The sequence below is a fragment of the Leucoraja erinacea genome, chromosome 9, assembly GCF_028641065.1.
Source record: "Leucoraja erinacea ecotype New England chromosome 9, Leri_hhj_1, whole genome shotgun sequence".
NCBI classification, from domain to species: Eukaryota; Metazoa; Chordata; class Chondrichthyes; order Rajiformes; family Rajidae; genus Leucoraja; species Leucoraja erinaceus.
In genome coordinates, this window is record NC_073385.1 from 67,617,984 (window position 1) to 67,639,703 (window position 21,720).

Consider the following 21,720-nt stretch of genomic DNA (forward strand, 5'->3'; position numbering starts at 1 on the left):
TTGCTGTAGAATGAACCACCGGCCAATGAGTTTTGAGGCATTTGTTTGAATTTGAACAGATAGGATGTGTCTGTACACTTCAGAATTCATTATGCTACTACCATCAGCAGTTGTATCATCAATGAAGATAAATGAGCCAGTACCTTCAGCAGCCATACATGCCCAGGCCATAACACCCCCACCACCATGTTTCACAGATGAGATGGTATGCTTTGGATCTTGGGCAGTTCCTTCTCTCCTCCATACTTTGCTCTTGCCATCACTCCGATATGTTAATCTGCATCTCATCTGTCCACAAGACCTTTTTCCAAAACTGTGGTTGCTCTTTTAAGTACTTCTTGGCAAACTGTAACCTGGCCATCTATTTTTGCGGCTAACCAGTGGTTTGCATCTTGCAGTGTAGCCTCTGTATTTCTGTTCATGAAGTCTTCTGCGGACAGTGGTCATTGACAAATCCACACCCGACTCCTGAAGAGTGTTTCTGATCTGTCAGACGGGTGTTTGGGGATTTTTCTTTATTATAGAGAGAATTCTTCTGTCATCAGCTGTGAAGGTCTTCCTTGGCCTGCCAGTCCCTTTGTGATTAGTAAGCTCACCAGTGCTCTCTTTCTTCCGAATGATGTTCCAAACAGTTGATTTTGGTAAGCCTAAGGTTTGACTGATGTCTCTAACAGTTTTATTCTTATTTCTCAGTCTCATAATGGCTTCTTTGACTTTCATTGGCACAACTTTAGTCCTCATGTTGATAAACTGCAATAAAAGGTGATGGAAAGACTGGAGGAAAGACTAGGTGCTGAGAGCTCTCTTATACCTGCATTAAGGAGGCATTTAAACACACCTGAGCAATTACAAACACCTGTGAAGCCATGTGTCCCAAACATTATGGTGCCCTGAAATGGGGGGGGCTATGTATAAACACAGCTGTAATTTCTACATGGTGCAACCAAAATGTGTAAAAATGGCCTTTATTAAAATCTGACAGTTTTAACCACATTAACAACATGTGATTTAACCACATTAACACACTTTAACCACATGATTTTTTTTTCTCTATTACAAATCTCAAATTGTGGAGTACAGAGGCAAATAAATAAATAATGGGTCTTTGTCACAAACATTATGGAGGGCACTGTACCTCAAATAAAAAAAAATTTAAAAAAATCACAAAGCACATACTGGAGCCTAAATGATTTTAAATACACAGACGGCTGTGCAGGCCAAGTCTTTGGGTATTTTTTAAAGTGGAGATTGACAAATACTTGATCTGTCAAGGGGCTGTCCCACTGCGGCGACCTAATCCGCGATTTAAGAAGAGTGTCTTCGACCTTCAAGCTCGAGGGCACTCGCCTGGAAAACCTCGAGCTGGATCGACCGTCAGCGTTGAAACCTCGATCTGGATCGACCGACACGCACACACACACCGCAAAGGCGGGGGCCAGGGAAAGCGGGGGAGCGCTGTCTGAAATTCAGACCCGCGATGAAGAGGAAGGAAAGACGGCTGCACAGTGTACGGTAAGTCCTTTAGAGAGAGAGAGAAGGGGGAGGGGGAGAGGGGGAGAGAAGGGGAGGATGGGGGGGGGAGAAGGAATGGAGACACTTTTAAGAAGTCAGACAACGTTTAATAAAGTTTAGCGGGCATTTTACCTACTGGTCAGTTTTCCTGGGTCCTGAAAGCTCCAATGAGCCAATCAAAATGCCCGGTCGGCAAAGGAGATTGCCTACGGCTGCCCTCGACTGCCTGTAACTAAATTGCGGCCCTACTTCACTGCACTTTGAGTTAAAAAGAAACATGCCAACCAAATTTTACTCCCGGAAAATTTTTCAACATGCTGAAGATTTTTCCGCGACCTAGCTGAGGCCACGTGTATTCGGGAACTTCTCTCGAGCATGAAGGAGAGTTCCAGTGATCTCTTAGGACCTTCTAGGACCACGTGTCGACCATGCTGCGAGTTTGAGTCGAGGGCAAACTCGTCTAAACTCGCAGATTAGGTCGCCGCAATGGGACAGCTCCTTAATAGTGTAATGGTCACGGGGAGACGGCAGGAGAATGCGGTTAAGGGGGAAATGTAGATCTATGATCGAATGCTGGAGTAGACTTGATGGGCTGAATGGTCTAATTTCTGCTCCTATGATACGAAATTAAAGAACATCCCAATCCAAGAAACTGTACATGTGTTCAAAAGTGCTAATGTTTTTTATTGCTTTATCTCAAGGTAATTGGAATTCAGAAAAGATGTAGTGATGTTTTAGCTGTGAGAATAAATTGGGTCAAATTGCACCTGGAGGATATGTTCGATTTTCTTGGTATCTAACCTCAAGAAAGATAATTGGTTTTGAAAGAGGTAGACTGCTAATTTCCCAGAATAATTTATTATAACCAGGCACACTAGTCGATTCTTTGCAGCAAGAAATAGCTAAAATGAAATCCATAAAACAGATATGAGAAGACATTGTTGAATAGGAAAGGTGCTTTTTAAATGTCTAACAGCAAATGAGGCGAGGCAAGAGGCAACATATGATAAAATGTTCACCCCTTAAGCCTATGAACATATGGTGGTGTAACTTATACTAGCATGGACTTTAATGTGAATATATTACTACCACTATGCTACACCACTGCCCGGTACAGCAATTCCGATGCACAGGAATGCACGAGGCGGCAGAGATTGGTGGACTCATCCAAGTCCATCTTGGACTGCCTTATCCACCATCAAAAGCATCTACAGGACACGCCGATTCAAATTGGGAGCATCCGTCATCAAGGAACCTCAGCATTCAGTCTTCTCACTGCTAATGTTGGGCAGGAGGCACAGAAACATGAAGTCCCACACCACCTGGTTCAGGAAAGGCTACTTTTCCATAGCTATCAGGTTCTTAAACTGACTTGTACAAACCTAACCTGACCATGGCAACATACCACTAGGAACCACCTCTTGCACTACCATGGATTTGTTTTCTAATTATATATTTTTGCACTGTATTGTTTTTGCAGTCTTTTCCTTGTCATTATCTTGTACAATGTGTAACTTATGTATAATTTATTTTGTGTGTTATTCGAGCCTAATGTTGCTGCTGCGACCAAGATCTCCATTGTACTTGTACATCAGACAATAAATTAATCTTGACTATTGATAGCTTATCAAATGTTCTCATGGAGCAGAATTTATATTCACTGATTTTGATGTCCAATAAATCCAAACTTTTTTCTCTTTTCTTGATATTAAACAACTTTAAGTTTCATGATCCGAGCACATATTTATTTTATATTACTTTAAATTTCAGCCAAATTGAAGAATTTGAATGCAAATTTCAATTAAATTATACATGTTGTAATGGAGGGGAAAAATATTTTATTATACCTGGCCTATAAAGCAAGAATGCCGGAAGATATCAAAATGATCCTTGACCTAGCCGTCATTAACTAAAAGAAGGTAGACACAAAATGCTGGAGTAACTCAGCGGGACAGGCAGCATCTCTGGAGAGAAGGAATGAATGGGTGACGTTTCGGGTCGAAACCCTTCTTCAGACTGATTTAGTCAATAACTAAAGATATCGTGCAGTGCGTAATTACACGTCCACATTTGGAATTGACTCAGACTGTTAAAAACACACCCAACAAAATAAAAAGAAAAACCACCAAAATGGTGAGGAAATTATTGATGCACAAGTATCAAGATTCTCTATTATTTGTCAATACTTACTTCCTCGTTAAATAACTTGCTAGTCTCTTTCTTTACAGGGTCTATAAGTTGAACCTGTCCTGCAGAAAAGCCCACAAGAAGCGAGACGCTCTCTGCTGTGGCTGTCAGATGGTTGAAGTCATGGCAGGTGGGCTGTGTTCCCTTGTATATCCGCTTGTCTATAGGTTTACTTAAATCTGCAGCCTAAGGAGAGAAAAATCAACATTCAGTACGTTTTTATTTTTACCCTCTTATATGAATGGATTTGATTTCATAAATATTCTTAATTTCAAAATGGGTTGAAAGGTACCAGCTAATGCTTCCACATCCACCTGTAGAGTATTATAAACACGCAGACACTAACATTCATTCATTCACACATCTCCCCAAGAAACTAATTTCTCATCAAAAGCTGGATTACAGCGACATTCACAAAAAGAGTAGGCGTGAAAGATTACGATACAATTCTCCTGTGAAAGAATTTATGAAATACATTCAACTGACTTCATATTTCAACATTGTTTACATTTCCGCCCATTTCTTCCTTGCATGTTCGTCTGAGAAAAACAGGTTATTCATCCCTCAAGCTGCAAGTAAGTAATACAAAGCATGCATTTTCAACATTAGCTTGTTCATTCAGGAAAGAAATGCACAGGAACAAACAGAAATTGGGTAAAAAGAGTATACACAAATATTAAGGAATTGTATCTAGAATATCAATGTTTTCCCCCATATCCATGCCTAATGAAAAAGGACCCCAAAACAACCCAGTAGACACAAAATGTTGGAGTAACTGAAGGAGGGGGGTCTCGACCCGAAACGTCACCCATTCCTTCTCTCCAGAGATGCTGCCTGTTCCGCTGAGTTACTTCAGCATTTTGTGTCTATCTTCGGTATAAACCAGCATCTGCAGTTCCTGCCAAAGCAACCCAGGCCTATCTTAATTGTGTAACATTGAAATCATGCCAATATAGTCAAATTCTATGACAGGTAATATTGCACTGATGTTGATGAAGACTGACATTCGTGTTGAAAGATATTTTTATTTTAATGGAATACAAATTTGAGTTGTTACTGTCAAATAAATTTAGGTTTGAATTTTACTTTCTGACATATTCCTTCCTCACTTTCATTTTCACATCAAGGTAAGCCTATGTATATCTGCACATTCTTTCCCAATATTACTGAACTTATCATTGAATAGCTAAATGTTGCAACATTAACAAAACCAAGAGAAGCTATTAGAAATCCAAGTATAATGCAAATAACTGGTTCATTAACTGGTTTATACATTATTAAAATCTAAGAGTGTTTAATAGTGCTCCTATAAAAAATAGCAAATTCATCATCAGATATTTGTAGTTAGGATACCAGGGGGACAAATATATATTAATTCCCCACATAACTAACCGATCGTGGTTAGCAAATAGAATCAGGTGTCCTTCAGGGTAAATTAAAGCCCATATTAATACAACACAGCTATGACAAATTGATCCAAATCTTCTAAATAATAAATATTTGGTTATTTATTGCATGCAAGGACATGAATTAAAGCACTTCCACACTAAAATATTTTGCACACTAAAATTTAAAATGAAAATCAATTTTAAAATAAACAAGATTAAAGAGCAGTTTTAGGTCTGGCACACAACCAAGATAATCACATCAAAATAATAATGGTGGTCATCAATGGGCTTTGTTTATTCTTAGTGATGAAGTTCCAGAATTTATCGGTAGCATGTCATTCCATTTTGATTTTCATACTGAAAGTGGCTGAACCAGTTCCCCCATTCACAACACCTCCTGCAAGTGCCGCATCACACTTATGTGGTAACACTTGAGCATTCCAGAATTATTTCTTTCCAACTGAAAATAAAGCACACCAAACACAAAAGCAGGTGCTACAGGGAGGGGATAATCCATTTTACCCAAGCTCCCAGAGTACCTAAATCAGAATGGAAGCTTAAAGACTGAGTAAAGGCATAAACCTACAACACACCATTATAGACAGACTAGGTTTCTGCTTTCTGCAGCAAATTTAACTTCAGGCAACATCAGCAAAAAATATGTCGTTCCTCCACGAAAAAATGCAGCCCCTCCCAATTCAGAGAGAAACATGGGGAACAGTCGTTTATTGCTGCCTGACAGCGACAGCAACTCGCTTTCAAAGCCGACCTCAATGGCTATGTGGAGGTTACACGTGCGGTCTATGTATACCACTTCCCTCACACATTCCAAAGACATGCCTTTAGGTTAACTGATACATTAGGTTGATTTTCCCGAATGTAGGCGGGTGGTAGAAAGATCAGGGTACCACACCCATCAGGCCACTAAACAGACTCTGAACTATAACAGCCTATCGCACTTTGTTTATTTATATGTGCATATACATGGTCTATGCTGTATAGACACACTGAACTGTTCAGTATTTTTTATGCTTACAATATTCTGTTGTGCTTAGGCAAGCAAGAATTTCATTGTCCTATCTGGGACACATAACAATAAACTCTTGACTTGACAGAAGTTCCTGCAGAATTGAACAAATTACCTCAGGGTTTTGAATTCATGCATAAATTCAGAAGGTACAGTGGAAAAAAAAATTACATAGCCAGTATTGTAGTATGCAGATCCAACTTAGAAAGCAAAAAATTGCATTAACACTCCACCGTTCAATTTTTAGCTGCTGTTGCATGTTGATGTTTTGTTGTGGCAGGCAGAAGCTGCCAGTATTGATGGAGCGATGTCACTTTCATCCTTTCACACATGTACTTCATGCCTGCATACAATCCAGAGACTGAAAATGCATGTCTGTGTTCATGACAAATGAGTGGAAAACCATCAATTAATACAGTTTTTTCAGCTATACTGTGCCCTCCATAATGTTTGTGACAAAGACCCATCATTTATTTATTTGCCTCTGTACTCCACAATTTGAATGAATTAAGTTTATTGGCCAAGTATTCACATACAAGGAATTTGCCTTGGTGCTCCGCCCGCAAGTGACAACATGACATACAGTGACAGTTAAGAATCATTGATAAAACATTAAACATTAATAATAAAACATTATTGATTAAATATGTGAATTAAATAAAATACCAGAGCAAAAGGAGGCTACAGATTTCTGGTTATTGAGTAGAGCTACTACTCGTGGGGATAAAAGCTGTTTTTATGTCTGGCTGTGGCAGCTTTGACAGTCCGGAGTCGCCTTCCAGAGGGAAGTGATTCAAAGAGTTTGTGGCCAGGGTGAGAGGGGTCAGAGATGATCTTGCCCGCTCGCTTCCTGGCCCTTGCAGTGTGCAGTTCGTCAATGGAGGGAAGGTTGCAGCCAATAACCTTCTCAGCTGATCAGACAATTCGCTGCAGACTCCAGGTGTCGTGCTTGGTGGCTGAGCCAAACCAGACCATGATGGAGAAGGTGAGGACAGACTCTACGATGGCCGTGTAGAATTGGACCATCATTGCCTGTGGCAGATTGTGCTTCCTCAGCAGCCGCAGGAAGTATGCAGGAAGAATTTGAGATTTGTAATAGAGAAAAAATAAATCACATGTGGTTAAAGTGCAGTGTCAGAATTTAATAAAGGTCATTTTTATACATTTTGTTTGCATGATGTAAAATTTACTGCAGTGTTTATACATAGTCCCTCCATTAGAGGGCACCATAATGTTTGGGACACAGCAATGTCATGTAAATGAAAGTAGTCATGTTTAGTCTTTTGTTGCATATCCTTTGCATGCAATGACTGCTTGGAGTCTGCGATTCATGGACATCACCAGTTGCTGGGTGTCTTCTCTGGTGATGCTCTGCCAGGCCTGTATTGCAGCCATCTTTAGCTTATGCTTGTTTTGGGGGCTAGTCTCCTTCAGTTTTCACTTCAGCATATAAAATGCATGCTCAATTGGGTTCAGATCGGGCGATTGACTTGGCCACTCAAGAACTGACCATTTTTAGCTTTGAAAAACTCCTTTAGCAGTATGTTAGAGATCATTGTCTTGCTGTAGAATGAGCCACCGGCTAATGAGTTTTGAGGCATTTGTTTGAACTTGAGCAGATAGGATGTGTCTGTACACTTCAGAATTCATTATGCTACTACCATCAGCAGTTGTATCATCAATGAAGATAAGTGAGCCAGTACCTTCAGCAGCCATACATGCCCAGGCCATAACACCCCCACCACCAAGTTTCACAGATGAGGTGGTATGCTTTGGATCTTGGGCAGTTCCTTCTCTCCTCCATACTTTGCTCTTGCCATCACTCTGATATAAGTTAATCTTTGTCTCATCTGTCCACAAGACCTTTTTCCAGAACTGTGGTTGCTCTTTTAAGCACTTCTTGGCAAACTGTAACCTGGCCATCTATGTTTGCAGCTAACCAGTGGTTTGCATCTTGCAGTGTAGCCTCTGTATTTCTGTTCGTGAAGTCTTCTGTGGACAGTGGTCATTGACAAATTCACACCTGACTCCTGAAGAGTGTTTCTGATCTGTCAGACAGGTGTTTGGGGATTTTTCTTTATTATAGAGAGAATTATTCTGTCACCAGCTGTGGAGGTCTTCCTTGGCCTGCCAGTCCCTTTGCGATTAGTAAGCTCACCAGTGCTCTCTTTCTTCTTAATGATGTTCCAAACAGTTGATTTTGGTAAGCCTGTTTGGCTGATATCTCTAACAGTTTTATTCTTGTTTCTCACTCATAATGGCTTCCTTGACTTTCATTGGCACAACTTTAGTCCTCATGTTGATAAACTGCAATAAAAGTTTCCAAAGGTGATGGAAAGACTGGAGAAAAGACTAGGTGCTGAGAGCTCTCTTATACCTGCATTAAGGAGGCAATTAAAGACATCCGAGCAATTACAAACTGTGAAGTCATGTGTCAAACATGATGGTGCCCTGAAATGGGGGGACTATGTATAAACACAGCTGTAATTTCTACATGGTGAAACCAAAATGTATAAAAATGACCTTTATTAAAATCTGACAATGTGCACTTTAACCACTTTCTAAAAAAAGTGGTTAAAGTTTCTAAAAAAACTAGATTTTTTTTCTATTACATATCTCAAATTGTGGAGTACAGAGGCAAATAAATAAATGATGGGTCTTTGTACCAAACATTATGGAGGGCACTGTGGTTACCCAGATCAAAATGAATCGTTGGATTACGCTATGCACTCAGATCATGTAGTGGTGTGTTGGGAGGGGGGAGTGAATCACACATTTATTCAACATCCTATAGAACTGTAAACTTCCTAACCACCCTGGGAACTGCTGCTCAAATCTATATTGTTATTACATGCTAAATCATTTCATGTTAACACTGAAGTCTCTGACAAATATACAATTTATTCGGAACAAAGGTACAGAGAATTGATGTGCCTAACATTAAAAATACTAAACATTCTTGAAGCTACAAGGCTTCAGCGGAATTTGCACGTATAGTTCAAACATAGTTTTGTTTGTTAATGTGGTACCAGGCTTAGATTTGAAAGGTATGGATGATTCAGCATCCAGCCCGGTTACTTGTGAAATAGACTCACAGTATATCACCACATTCAGCTTCCAGTATATTGAGATTCTGGTCCAGATTCCAGCATCTGCAGTCTTACTTTTCACACTAATGTTATGAGCTTGGTCAAAACATTCTGCCTGACATTTGTCGTAAGATGCAATAAAACTGCATTAATTACTTTTCACCTTACTACCAAATTCAATTATAGAATTCAAGCCATTTTAATCAAAATAATTACTTGATTAAAAACAACAGGAATCTTACTTGGCTAGAAGTCTAAATCTTCTCATTTCTTCATGACATACGAGCTGGCAATTTGACCAATTGTGTCCACGCCGGCTCTCAGTACACTCCCATCAGTCCAATCTGTCCATTTGTTTTTCTACAATATTTCTCCAGTGTGCCTGCCCCGTCACCCACCCACACCAGGGACAATTTACAATAGCCAATAACCCCACCAGGATGCATCTGGGATATGGGAAGAAAATGAAAACCCACTCAGTTACAGGGAGAATGTGCAAACTCCACAGACAGACACGAAGACGGGATCCAACCCGTGACTGTAACACTAAACCAAACTACACATGAAGATTAAAAATATATTGATGCTGTTCCCCGATTCTTTCCAAGGCTCTGCTGTTTGAGCAGAGTAGAGGAAACCTCAACTTAGAGAAATAACTCAGTCAAGATGCTCCATCCTTTAAGTGAGACATCAAACAAAGTCCAAAACCATTTGGTCACAGTGGCAGAGTCGCTGCCTTACAGCAAATACAGCGCCGGAGACACGGGTTCGATCCCGACTACGGGTGCTGCTTGTACGGAGTTTGTACATTCTCCCCGTGACATGCGTGGGTTTTCTCCAAAATCTTCGGTTTCCTCCCAAAATCCCAAGACGTATAGGTTTGGTGGTTAATTGGCTTGGTAAATGTAATAAATGTAAAAAATGTCCCTAGTGGGAAAGTGTTAATGTGCAGGGATCGCTGGTCGGCATGGGCCAAAGGGCCTGTTTCTGCGCTGTATCTCTAAACTAAAATTTCTCTAAATAGCCTGCCGATTGCAAGGAAAAGATAAAAGTTGAATGTTGATGTGACTACTTCCTTCCAAGCAAATCTTTATTTGCAAAGTAACTCCCATTGGGGAATACATCAAAGCCTGTACAACTAGAAGGTTGTTAAGTGGATAAAACGTGTACAAACTAAATTAAGACTTGACATGTCCAAACGTATAAAGAAATATACAGTGCATTCAGAAAGTATTCAGACCCTTTCACTTTTTCCATTTTGTTACATTGCAGCCTTATCAAATGGTTTAAATTCTTTCTTTTTTTATCATCAATACACACACAATTTTGCAAAGTAATTAAAAATTAATAACTGGAATATCACATTTACATAAGTATTCAGGCCCTTTACTCGGTACTTTGTTGAGGCACCTTTGGCAGTGATTACAGCCTCAAGTCTTCTTGGGTATGACACTACAAGCTTGGCACACTTGTATTTGGGTAATTTCTCAAACTCTTCTCTGCAGATCAGTCGATGCACAACTATTTTCAGGTCCCTCCAGAGATGTTCGATCGGGTTCAAGTCCGCGCTCTGGCCTGGGCCACTCAAGGACATTTACAGACTTGTGACAAAGCCACTACTGTGTTTCTTGGCTGTGTGCTTAGGGTCGTTGTCCTGTTGGAAGGTGAACCTCTGCCCCAGTCTGAGGTCCAGAACACCCTGGAGCAGGTTTTCATCAAGGATCTCTCTGTACTTTGCTCCGTTCATCTTTCCCTCGATCCTGACTAGTCTCCCAGTTCCTGCCGCTGAAAAACATCCCCACAGCATGATGCTGCCTCCACCATGCTTCACTGTAGGTATGGTATTGGCCAGGTGATGAGCGGTGCCTGGTTTCCTCCAGACGTGACACTTGATAGTCATGCCAAAGAGTTCAATCTTGGTTTCATCAGACCAGAGAATCTCGTTTCTCATGGTCTGAGAGTCCTTTAGGTGCCTTTTGGCAAACTCCAAGCGGGCTGTCATGTGCCTTTCACTGAAGAGTGGCTTCCGTCTGGCCACTCTACCATAAAGGCCTGATTGGTGGAGTGCTACAGATATAGTTGTCCTTCTGGAAGTTTCTCCCATCTCCACAGAGGAACTCTGGAGCTCGGTCAGAGTGACCATCGGGTTCTTGGTCACCTCCCTAACCAAGGCCCTTCTCCCTGATTGCTCAGTTTGGCCGGGCGGCCAGCTCTGTGAAGAGTCCTGGTGGTTCCAAAGTTCTTCCATTTAAGAATGACGGAGGCCACTGTGCTCTTCGGGACCTGCAATGCTGCAGAAATTGTTTTATACCCTTCCCCAGATCTGTGTCTCGACACAATCCTGTATCGGAGGTCTACGGAAGGAGATTGCTTTGCATCAGTAACATTCCCCAAACGTAATCTTTAATTTTTCAGGACATATGCTTTCCTCTGGTAAGGTAAAAAGTTCTGTAAGCTTGTGCTGAAATCAGACTGACATACAAGGACAAAAAAAAAATGCTGGAGTGTTTAGTTCAACCTACTATTTAGTGTCTGATACAGGCAAACAGAAACTGGAGTGGCTCCTTGACGGATATGGAGTAAAAGAATGCAAGGTTTTGAAAGAAGATTATTCTAACCGAGTCCTAAAATCAGATCTCAAATGTAAGATGAGCCACATAGATTGCATTCTAATAGTCTGATTTTCTCTCATTATAACCTCTTCCCAACACCTGGAGGCAAAGTTCTCTCGCTGATAAAATAACCTCAATTCTTGTAGCAAGTATTTTGTTCAAAGGTTAGAAGTTGTTAGTGACAATGGAACACCAGCCTACAAGAGAAATGAAAATTCTTCTGAAGTACTGGTTAACATTCATTATTCACAAAGGCTTTGCAAAGATCTTTTTATTTAGGTGAGCAGATTACGCCAAAGGGTGGGTGCCTTTCCTTTCCCATTTGTGAAAACAAAGCAAGAAACACGCAACCCATAAGCCTGCAGCATAAAACAATTTCCTCGCCTTCTTTCATTCTCCTGGGAACTCAGGAAATGTCCAAAACAATGCGAGAGAAAACAAAGTTGCTGAAAATATGCTGATCTTTGCTGGGTTGGACAGGTAGGGGTGCTGGAAGGCACAAAATAATTGAACCTATTTTTTAAAAGTTTCCTTTTGTCAAAAAAGATTGGAAAGTCGATATATATTTATTGCGGCAGAATAAAGAAGACAGATAGTTTACATGGAAAAAGGGAAATAAAAACAATTCTCATTTCACCAGTTTCCAAAACCACAACCTGTTGCAACGACTTTTTACTCCTGCAACCCACCCACGAACAAAATCCTAAAACGCCTGTCCCACGGTACGAGTTCATTCCAGGAGCTCTCCCGAGTTTGCCCTGATTCGAACTCGGAGATTTACGGTAATGGCCACTCGTCGGTACTCGGGGCTCTCGTGGACATTTTTCATCATGTTGAAAAATCTTCACGAGTCTTCCCGTGCTTACCTGCCGTTAGCGAGTCTTCCCGAGTACCTGCCGTTAGCGCTAAGAGACGTCCCCGAGCTCCGACATACCCGCTACGTTCATTCTCTGTGCTTACCACGAGTTTGATTTTTTTAAAACTCGGGAGAGCTCTAGGAATGAACTCGCACCGTGGGACAGGGCTATAATCCTTGCCTCGGTCAGGGATTGCAAAACTCTCCAACTCGACTTGCCTCCCATCCTTCGTATTCTATAAGCGTTTTGTGTGATGCTTAGAAATAGGCACTTTGTTCCAAGCAGTCAATGTCCTTGGGTAATCAGCATTTAAATAAACTGCTCCATGTTTACCATTGTAATTCACTGTAACCTTCTTCCCCATTTTATTAAAATGTCCCATCCTGTAGGAAGGCCCAACTATCATGCTTATATCCGCTAACCCAGAGTGACTCCTGGAATCTCTATACCTTAAATGTAACTATCTCACATGAAATCACTTGCCAAACAGTCGGGATTTGGGGAAAGCTTGATATATGGAATAAAATCAGAAAATGTTGTAAAACACTCAGCAGGCGAAGCAGCACCTGTGGTCGGGGAGATGCTTTCTGACCCGTTGAATGATTCACCATTTTTGTTTTTATTTTGGATTCTCAGATTTTGGTTTTTCATTTACAATTGGGAAATGGAATTAGCAATCTTTTAATAATTTGCAAAATCAAGGACAAAATGGCCTACTCCCGTTACAAAATACCAATAGCCTGTCTATGAGAACTCTTCTACTCTATGTAAAAACTATTTCAATTATATTTTCTTAACTAGTCTTTAACTCAAAATGCAGCTGCAGGTTATAGCTCCAATGACCTGTAAAATCAGAATTTTAATATAGAGGTGTTGTCCGCCTATTTATTTAAAATGGTATCAGCACATCTACCGTCCAATATTTCCATTTTAATGAATTGGAAGGAACCCTGCGAGTTCCAGCCAAATAACTATTGTCTGCAGATGGAACTATCACTGTTGTTCCATATGCAATAATTAGTTTAGTTCTGTAGCTTGGTCTCCCTGCCAAAGCGAGAACACTGAAAGCAGTAGACAGTGTTCGAAGAAGTGCACATCAACTTCTGCCTCACCTCGAAGGGTTACTGGGGTCCCTATATCATGGTCTACATCTCTCGTCTCCCTTTCCCGCAACTCTCAGTCTGAAAGGTCTCGACCCAAAACGTCATCTACTCCTTTTCTCCAGAGATGCTGCTTGACCAGGTGAGTTACCCCAGTTTTGTGTCTGAATGAATGATCTGAATGAATATGCCACAGTGGTTACAGGCTTCATAAGGAAATGTGTGGAGGACTGCGTTCCAACAAAAACCTTCTGAGTGTTTCCTAACCAGACGCCTTGGATGAACCATGAGATCCGCACTCTTCTGAAGACCAGATCCCAGGCATTCAGGTCTGGCGATGCAGAGGTCTATAAGAAATCTAGATATTGATGGTAAGGCCATCAATAAGGCCAAAAGGGACTTCTGCTCTAAGCTGGATGATGAGACGGATGTTCAGCAACTGTGGCAGGGCTTGAATGGCATCACCTCCTATAAGGCAAAATCAAGAGGCAGCTCAAACGACAGCGAAGCATAACTTCCTGATGAGCTCAATGCGTTCTACTCACGGTTCGAAATTGAGAACACTGATGTGCCTTCCCGAGCCCCCATTCGCCTGACTTCAGAAGATCCTTCAGGGGGATGAACCCTCGGAAAGCACCTGGACCTGATGGTATACCCGGTCGAGATCTCAAGACCTGTGCAGAACAACTGGCGGGAGTTTTTACGGACATTTTCAACCTTTCACTTCTGAGGTCTGAGGTTCCCAACTGCTTTAAGAGGCTTCAATAATCCCGGTGCCCAAGAAGAGTAAGGTGACTCAATGACTGTCGCCCAGTGGCACCAACGTCTGTGGTGATGAAGTGCTTTGAGAGGTTGGTTATGGTGCACTTCAACTCCTACCTTGACAAGAACCTCGACCCACTACAGTTCTCTTACTGCCACAACAGGTCAACGGAGGATGCAATTTCACTGGCTGTCCACTCCTTATTTGACCACTTGGACAATAAAAACACTTTGTCAGGCTCTTGTTTATAGACTACAGCTCGGCGTTTAATACCATCATCCCTTCCAAACCAGTTACCAAACTCACGGAACAGGGTCCCTGCGCATCCCTCTGTAATTGGATCTTCGACTTCCCTCAACCACAGACCAGTCTGGTCGATTGGAGGAACCACTTCATCCTCAGTAACCATTAGTACGAGAGCACCTCAAGGCTGCGTGCTCAGCCCCCTGCTGTACTCACTCTATACTCATGACTGCGTAGCCAGGACATAGTGCGAACTCCATCATCAAGTTCACCGATTATGCCACTGTTGGGCAAATCACAGATGGGGACGAGTCAGAGTATAGAAGTGAGATCGACCGTCTGACCCAATGGTGCCAGCACAACAACCTGGCTCTCAACATCAGTAAGACCAAGGAACTGATTGTGGACTTTGGTAGGGGAAGGATGAGGACCTACAATCCTGTTCACATCAATGGGACGATGGTGGAGAGGGTCAAAAACTTCAAATTCCTGGGCGTGCATATTTCCGAAGATCTTTCCAGAACCCAGCACACCGATGCAATTATAAAGAAGGCACGTCAGGGACTCTACTTCCTGGGAAGATTACAGAGATTCGGCATGTCGAAAAGGATTCTACAGGTGCACAGTAGAGAGCATTCTGACTGGTTGCATCGTGGCCTGGTTCGGCAACTTGAACGTCCAGGAGCGAAAAAGTCTACAAAAAGTTGTGACCACTGCCCAGTCCATCACCGGCTTTGTCCTCCCCACCGTCAAAGGGATCTATCATAGTCGCAGCCTCAAAAAGGCTGCCAACATCATCAAAGACCCACACCATCCTGGCCACACGCTCATCTCACCATTGCCATGTGGAAGAAGGTACAGGAGCCTGAAAACTGTAACATCCAGGTTCAGGAACAGCTTCTTTCCTACAGCCATCAGGCTATTAAACACAACAACGAATAAGCTCTGAGCTCCGAGCTGCAAAAGACTATTATTATTACACTATATTTGTTATTTATTGAACTTTTATTTCCTCTTCCCCCGTTATGTACTATGTTTACATATTCACATAGTCGGTTGTGATCCAGCAAATAAGAATTTAATTGTCCCATCTGGGACATATGACAATAAAATACTTTCGACTCTTTGGTTTAAACCAGCAGTTCCTTTCTACACGACAATTAGTTTGCATGCTTTTGAATCGCCTTTTTACAAGTACATTTCTTTGCTTGCTCTACATAGTTAAGTATTTGAAATGCAGAACCATAATTCTAACTATTTGACTGACAGAGTTGTTAAAAAATAGGCAAGTTATAAAATTGCAGCCAACAACATTGTGACAACATATTGGCAAAGGTTCTGGCTTTACAAATTCCTACCGTTAGTTAAAGATGTGGAGCCTGGTTTGATTGCAATCATACATGTAGAAACTCGTACCAAACATCCTTGTTACTTAGAACCACAGAAACAATACTAGTTTCTGTTATAGAACACGGAACAGCACAAGAACTGGCCCTTCGGCCCACAATGTCTGTGCCGAACATGATATCAAGACCATCACTTATCTACTTACATATTTATATTACTAAATCTCTGATCTTGACCGCTTTTGGCCGACTGCGCTGCGATTTCCGGGAGAACGCCGCCACCTACGGCCGTAATTTTTGGCCACCTCGCTCAGAGCCCCCCTCCGCCGTATGAGTGCGGAGGATTTTTTCCATTGATGAAAAATGAGAGAGATATTAATGTTTTTACAAAATTCCCCATTCTCTCTGCTGCCCCCGCTGACGGCAGGGGAGGGACTATAAAACCAGGAAGTGTCGAGCCTCACTCAGTCTCTGCCAGACGCAGGAAGCGAAAGGGTGTGGCAGAGACTGAGCTGCGAATAACACTGAACACACGTCTACTCCACGGTGAGTCCCCTCGATGCGGCCGTAAAGCGGCTGCAGCCCTTTTTAAAAAGTTTGTGTTCACAAAATGAATTTTGGTTGTCGGGTGTGTGCAGACCCAATTGTTTGCCTCAGCTTGGCTTTTAAAATCATTGCAACAGTTGGATGACTGCCCAAGCATCCATACGGCCCACAATGTCTATACTAGCCCTCTGGAAACCAGTACCTTCGGCCCGCAACACCCATACTAGTGCAACAGACACCCACCCCCCCCACCCCCCACCCACTGGTGAGCAGCATTGGAATTGGTGGAGAGGTGAAATATTGCGTTGGTGACCAGCCCTCCCGTGTGATGCTGGGACCCAATGGGTCCCACTTAGTCTAGTATAATCTAAATCCCTACATTCTCGGCATATCCATATGCCTTTCCAAAAGTCTTTTAAATGCCACTAACATATCTGCCTCAACCACCACCCCCGGCAACATGTTCCACGCACTCACACCCCTGTATAGAAAAGTCACCCGCACATTTTTGTCCCTCTCACCTTGAAGCTATGGCCTATATTATTTGATTTTTCCATCTTGGGAGAAGAAAAATCTGACCGTCTACCCTATCCAATCCTATATACTTCTATCAGGTCTCCCAGCAACCTCCAATGTTCCAGAGAAAACAATCCAAGTCTGTCCAACCTCCCTCTACTCACCCTAATACCCCCTATCCAGGCATCATTCTGGTAAACATCCTCTGCACCCTTTCCAAATCCTCCACATCCTTCCTTTAACGGAACGACCAAAACTGCACTCAATCTTCCAAATGCGGCCTAACCAAGGTGCTACGAAGGTGCATCATGACTTCCTGATTTTTATACTCAAAGCCCTGACCTATGAATGGAAGCATGCCTTATGCCTTCTCTACCACTCTATCTACTTGTGTTGCCAGTTTCATGTAGTTATGGAATTGGGACGTGCCCTTCATTGTATATCTTTACCTTAAGGGCCTGTCCCACTTGGGCGTCATTTGCGCATCACGCAGATGATGCGTGAAAATTTTGTACATCCCAAAATCCTGGGGCACCGCGCGGGACCATGCGTCACTGACTACTTCACCAAGCGTGCGTAATGCGTAGCACAACGCGCGTGTCGTGACGTGTAAACGATGACGGTAAATTACGCGCAAATGACGCCCAAGTGGGACAGGCCCTTTACTTTTGACCTCCCAAAGTTCAACACCTCACGCTTGCTCAGTTTAAACCACATTTACCATTTCTGTAGCTGAACTGCAATCCACTGTAAACTTTGACAGCCTTCCTCACAATCCGCGACCCCGGCAATCTTGGTGGCACCTGCAAACTTACTAACCAACCCTTCTACGTTTGCATCCAAGACATTTATATATGTGACAAGATCCTAGCACAGATCACTGCAGAATGGACACGGACATCCATTTTAAATATTATTCTTTCACCACAATTCTGTCTTCCGCCAGTTCAGTAAATAATTCTTGAAAACAAGACTGTACAAGAATTTGGCAATAAAATTCAGATCTAGACTTCAGATTAGTTTATTGTCATATTGTTGACTTAATCCTTAGGGCATATGTGGCTTATGAGAGAGATTTGTTTTCAATTTCCAAAAGTCCCCAGATTTGATGACGATCCCTAAATAGCAAATGTACTTTATTCAAAAAGGTAGAGTCATACAGCCCAGAAACAGGGCCTTCAGCCCAACTCGTCCATGCCAACCAAGATGCCCCATCTAAGCTAGTCTCATTTGCCTACATTTAGCCCACGTCACTCTTGTGGGCCTGTCCTACTTAGGCACTTTTTTCAGCGACTGTCATAGTCGTAGCAGGTCTCCGAAAAACCGGTGACTGGACTCCCCTGCGACAATGTCTACAACAACCTACCTCCTAGTCGACGTCAAGCTACTGACAACCGGCGAACAATTGGACGTCCACCGACAAGCTACGACAAGCAAGAACAGGAGTACGGAGGATGCCATCTCAACGGCACTTCACTCCCCCTCTCCCACCTCGACAACAGAGACACTTACGTAAGAATGCTGTTCATCGATTACAGCTCAGCATTCAACACCATTATACCCTCTAAACTGATCACCAAACTCGGTGACCTGGGCATCGACCCCTCCCTCTGCAACTCGATACTGGACTTTCTACCCAACAGACCGCAGTCTGTTAGGTTAGACAAGCACACCTCTTCAAACCTCACCCTGAACACCGGCGTTCCACAGGGCTGTGTGCTGAGCCCCCTCCTCTACTCCCTCTTCACCTACGACTGCATACCTGTACATGGTACTAACACCATCATCAAGTATGCAGATGATACAACGGTGATTGGCCTCATCAGCAACAATGATGAGTCGGCCTATAGGGAGGAGGTCCAGCACCTAGCAGCATGGTGCGCTGACAACAACCTGGCCCTTAACTCCAAGAAGACCAAGGAGCGCATTGTAGACTTCAGGAAGTCTAGGGACTGCACGCACACCCCCATCCACATTAACGAGACGGAGGTGAAACGCGTTTCCAGTTTCAGGTTCCTGGGGGGTCAACATCTCCGATGACCTCTCTTGGACCCACAATACCTCAACTCTGGTCAAAAAGGCTCACCAGCGTCTCTTCTCCCTGAGGAGAATGAAGAAGGTTCATCTGGTCTCCCCAGATTCTGGTGCACCATCGAGAGCATCCTTACCAACTGTATCACAGTATGGTATGGCAACTGCTCCGTCTCTGACCGGAAAGCACTGCAGAGGGTGGTGAAAATTGCCCAACGCATCACTGGTTCCTCACTCCCCTCCATCGAGTCTGTCCAAAGCAAGCGCTGTCTGCGAAGGGCGCTCAGCATCGCCAAGGACTGCTCTCACCCCAACCATAGACTGTTTACCCTCCTACCATCCGGGAGGCGCTACAGGTCTCTCCGTTGCCGGACCAGTAGGTCCAGGAACAGCTTCTTCCCTGCGGCAGTCACACTACTCAACAATGTACCTCGACAATCACCCCCCCCACCCCCGGACACACCTCCCACCAGGAAAACACTATGACTATGCATGTAAATAGATGTATTTATTGCTCATATTCTATGTCGCTCTTCCAGGGAGATGCTAACTGCATTTCGTTGTCTCTGTACTGTACACTGACAATGACAATTAAAGTTGAATCTGAATCCGACTAGATAAGACAACTCAGTCGACGGTACCTGTCGCCGGTTGACGTAGGTAGTCACCAATGGAATTCACCAAAGTCAGCACCGGCGACAACCTATGTCATCCTGGCGATAACCTACGTCAGAAAATGGGTTCCGACCTGAAACGTTGCCCATTTCTTTCGCTCCATAGATGCTGCCTCACCTGCTGAGTTTCTCCAGCATTTTTGTCGACAACCTATGTCATCCTGACGACAACACCTACGTCAGGCTAAGAACGTCCGCATCAAGCCCACGGGCGCGGACTGTCGCCAAAAAGTTTTGAACATTTCAAAATCCAGCGGCAACCAGAAAAAAATGTATGACTCTTTCGGCAAACACCCCGGCGACAGCCTAGCCGCCTAAAAAATGGAGTAAGTGGGACAGGGGCATAAGACTTTCCTATCCTTGTACCAGTCCAAATGTATTTTAAATGTTATTGTACCTGCCTCCACTACCCTCGTTGGCAGCTCGTAGCAGCACCCTCTGTGTGAAAAAGTTGACCCTCGGGTTCAGATTAAATCTTTCTCCTCTCACCTTAAACCTATGACTTCTGGTTCTCAATTCCCCTACACTGGGTAAAAGACTGTGCATTCACAGTATTTATCCTCCAGATGATTGTATATTCCCCTCGGCTTCCTGCACTCTAAGGAATCGGTAGTAAAGAAAGCAAACTCAATACTAGCATTTATTTCAAAAGGGCTTGTATACAAAAGCGGGGATGTAATGATGAGGCTCTATAAGGCGCTGGTAAGGATGCATTTGGAATATTGTGAGCAATTATGGGCCCCATATCTGAGGAAGGATGCGCTGGCTCTGGAGAGGGTCCAGAGGAGGTTTACAAGAATGATCCCAGGAATGAGTAGGTTAACCTATGATGAACGTTTTGTCAGCACAGGGCCTGTACTCGCTGGCATTTAGAAGAATGAGGGGGAAACTTATTGAAATGTACTGAATAGTGAAAGGCTTAGAGCGAGTGGATGTGGAGAGGATGTTTCCATTACTGGGAGAGTCTAGAACTGGAGGTCATAGACTCAGAATTAAAGGAGGTTCTTTTAGGAAGGAGATAAGGAGAAATGTCTTTATTCAGAGGGTGGTGAATCTATGGAATTCTTTGCCACAGAAGGCTGTGGAGGCCGTGAGTGGATATTTTAATGGCAGAGATAGATAGATTTGTGATTAGTACAGGTGTCAGAAGTTATGGGGAGAAGGCAGGAGAATGGGGTTAGGGGGGAGAGATAGATCAGCCATGATTGAATGGCGGAGTAGACTTAGCAGGCCGAATGGCCTAATTCTACTCCTATTCCTTATGACCTTATGAATGAAGTTCTAGCCTGCCCAACCGCTTCCTATAGGTCAGCTACTCAAATCCTGGCAACATCCTTGTAAATCTTCTCTGCTCACTTTCCAGGTTAATAACATTTGCAGATAAAAATCTGCAAACTACACAAGTAGCTTTATATCATCGAGAAGTCATCAGAAGCTTTATTGCAAGAAACATTATAGCAGGGTGCCCAAAAATCCAAAGTAATCAAGCAAAGTTACTATGGTTTTGTGAAAGGAAATCAGGTTTGACCAATGAATCAACGTACTTTGAAGTAATAATGGAGAACTCATGGGTATACTAAACTTAGATTTCCCTGAAAGGCATTTGATGAGGCACTACCTCAAAGATTATTATAGAAAATAAATGATCATGAGTATGTAGTAGTAGGTAACAAAGATAGACAAAGTGCAATAGATTTTCCTGTTTTATTCAACGGTTTATTTTTAGTGCAACCTGAGTTTCAGAGAGTACAAAGCAGGTAACTCTGCTTTCATCCATTATGTTAAATCAGAGGTATGACAACTGAAGAAAATCCTCAAAAGACAAATGT

General features: G+C 42.8%; 1 protein-coding gene across 2 annotated transcripts in view; it reads right to left on the reverse strand.

Annotated features, from left to right (window-relative positions):
* The window catches only part of wdr20a (WD repeat domain 20a), a 51,172-nt gene that overhangs the window by 19,122 nt on the left and 10,330 nt on the right, over positions 1-21,720 (reverse strand). For both annotated transcript variants that reach the window (XM_055641121.1, XM_055641120.1), the window contains exon 2: positions 3,703-3,885. In XM_055641121.1, coding sequence (XP_055497096.1) covers positions 3,703-3,885 — 183 coding nt within the window. The remainder of the gene's footprint in view (positions 1-3,702; positions 3,886-21,720) is intronic.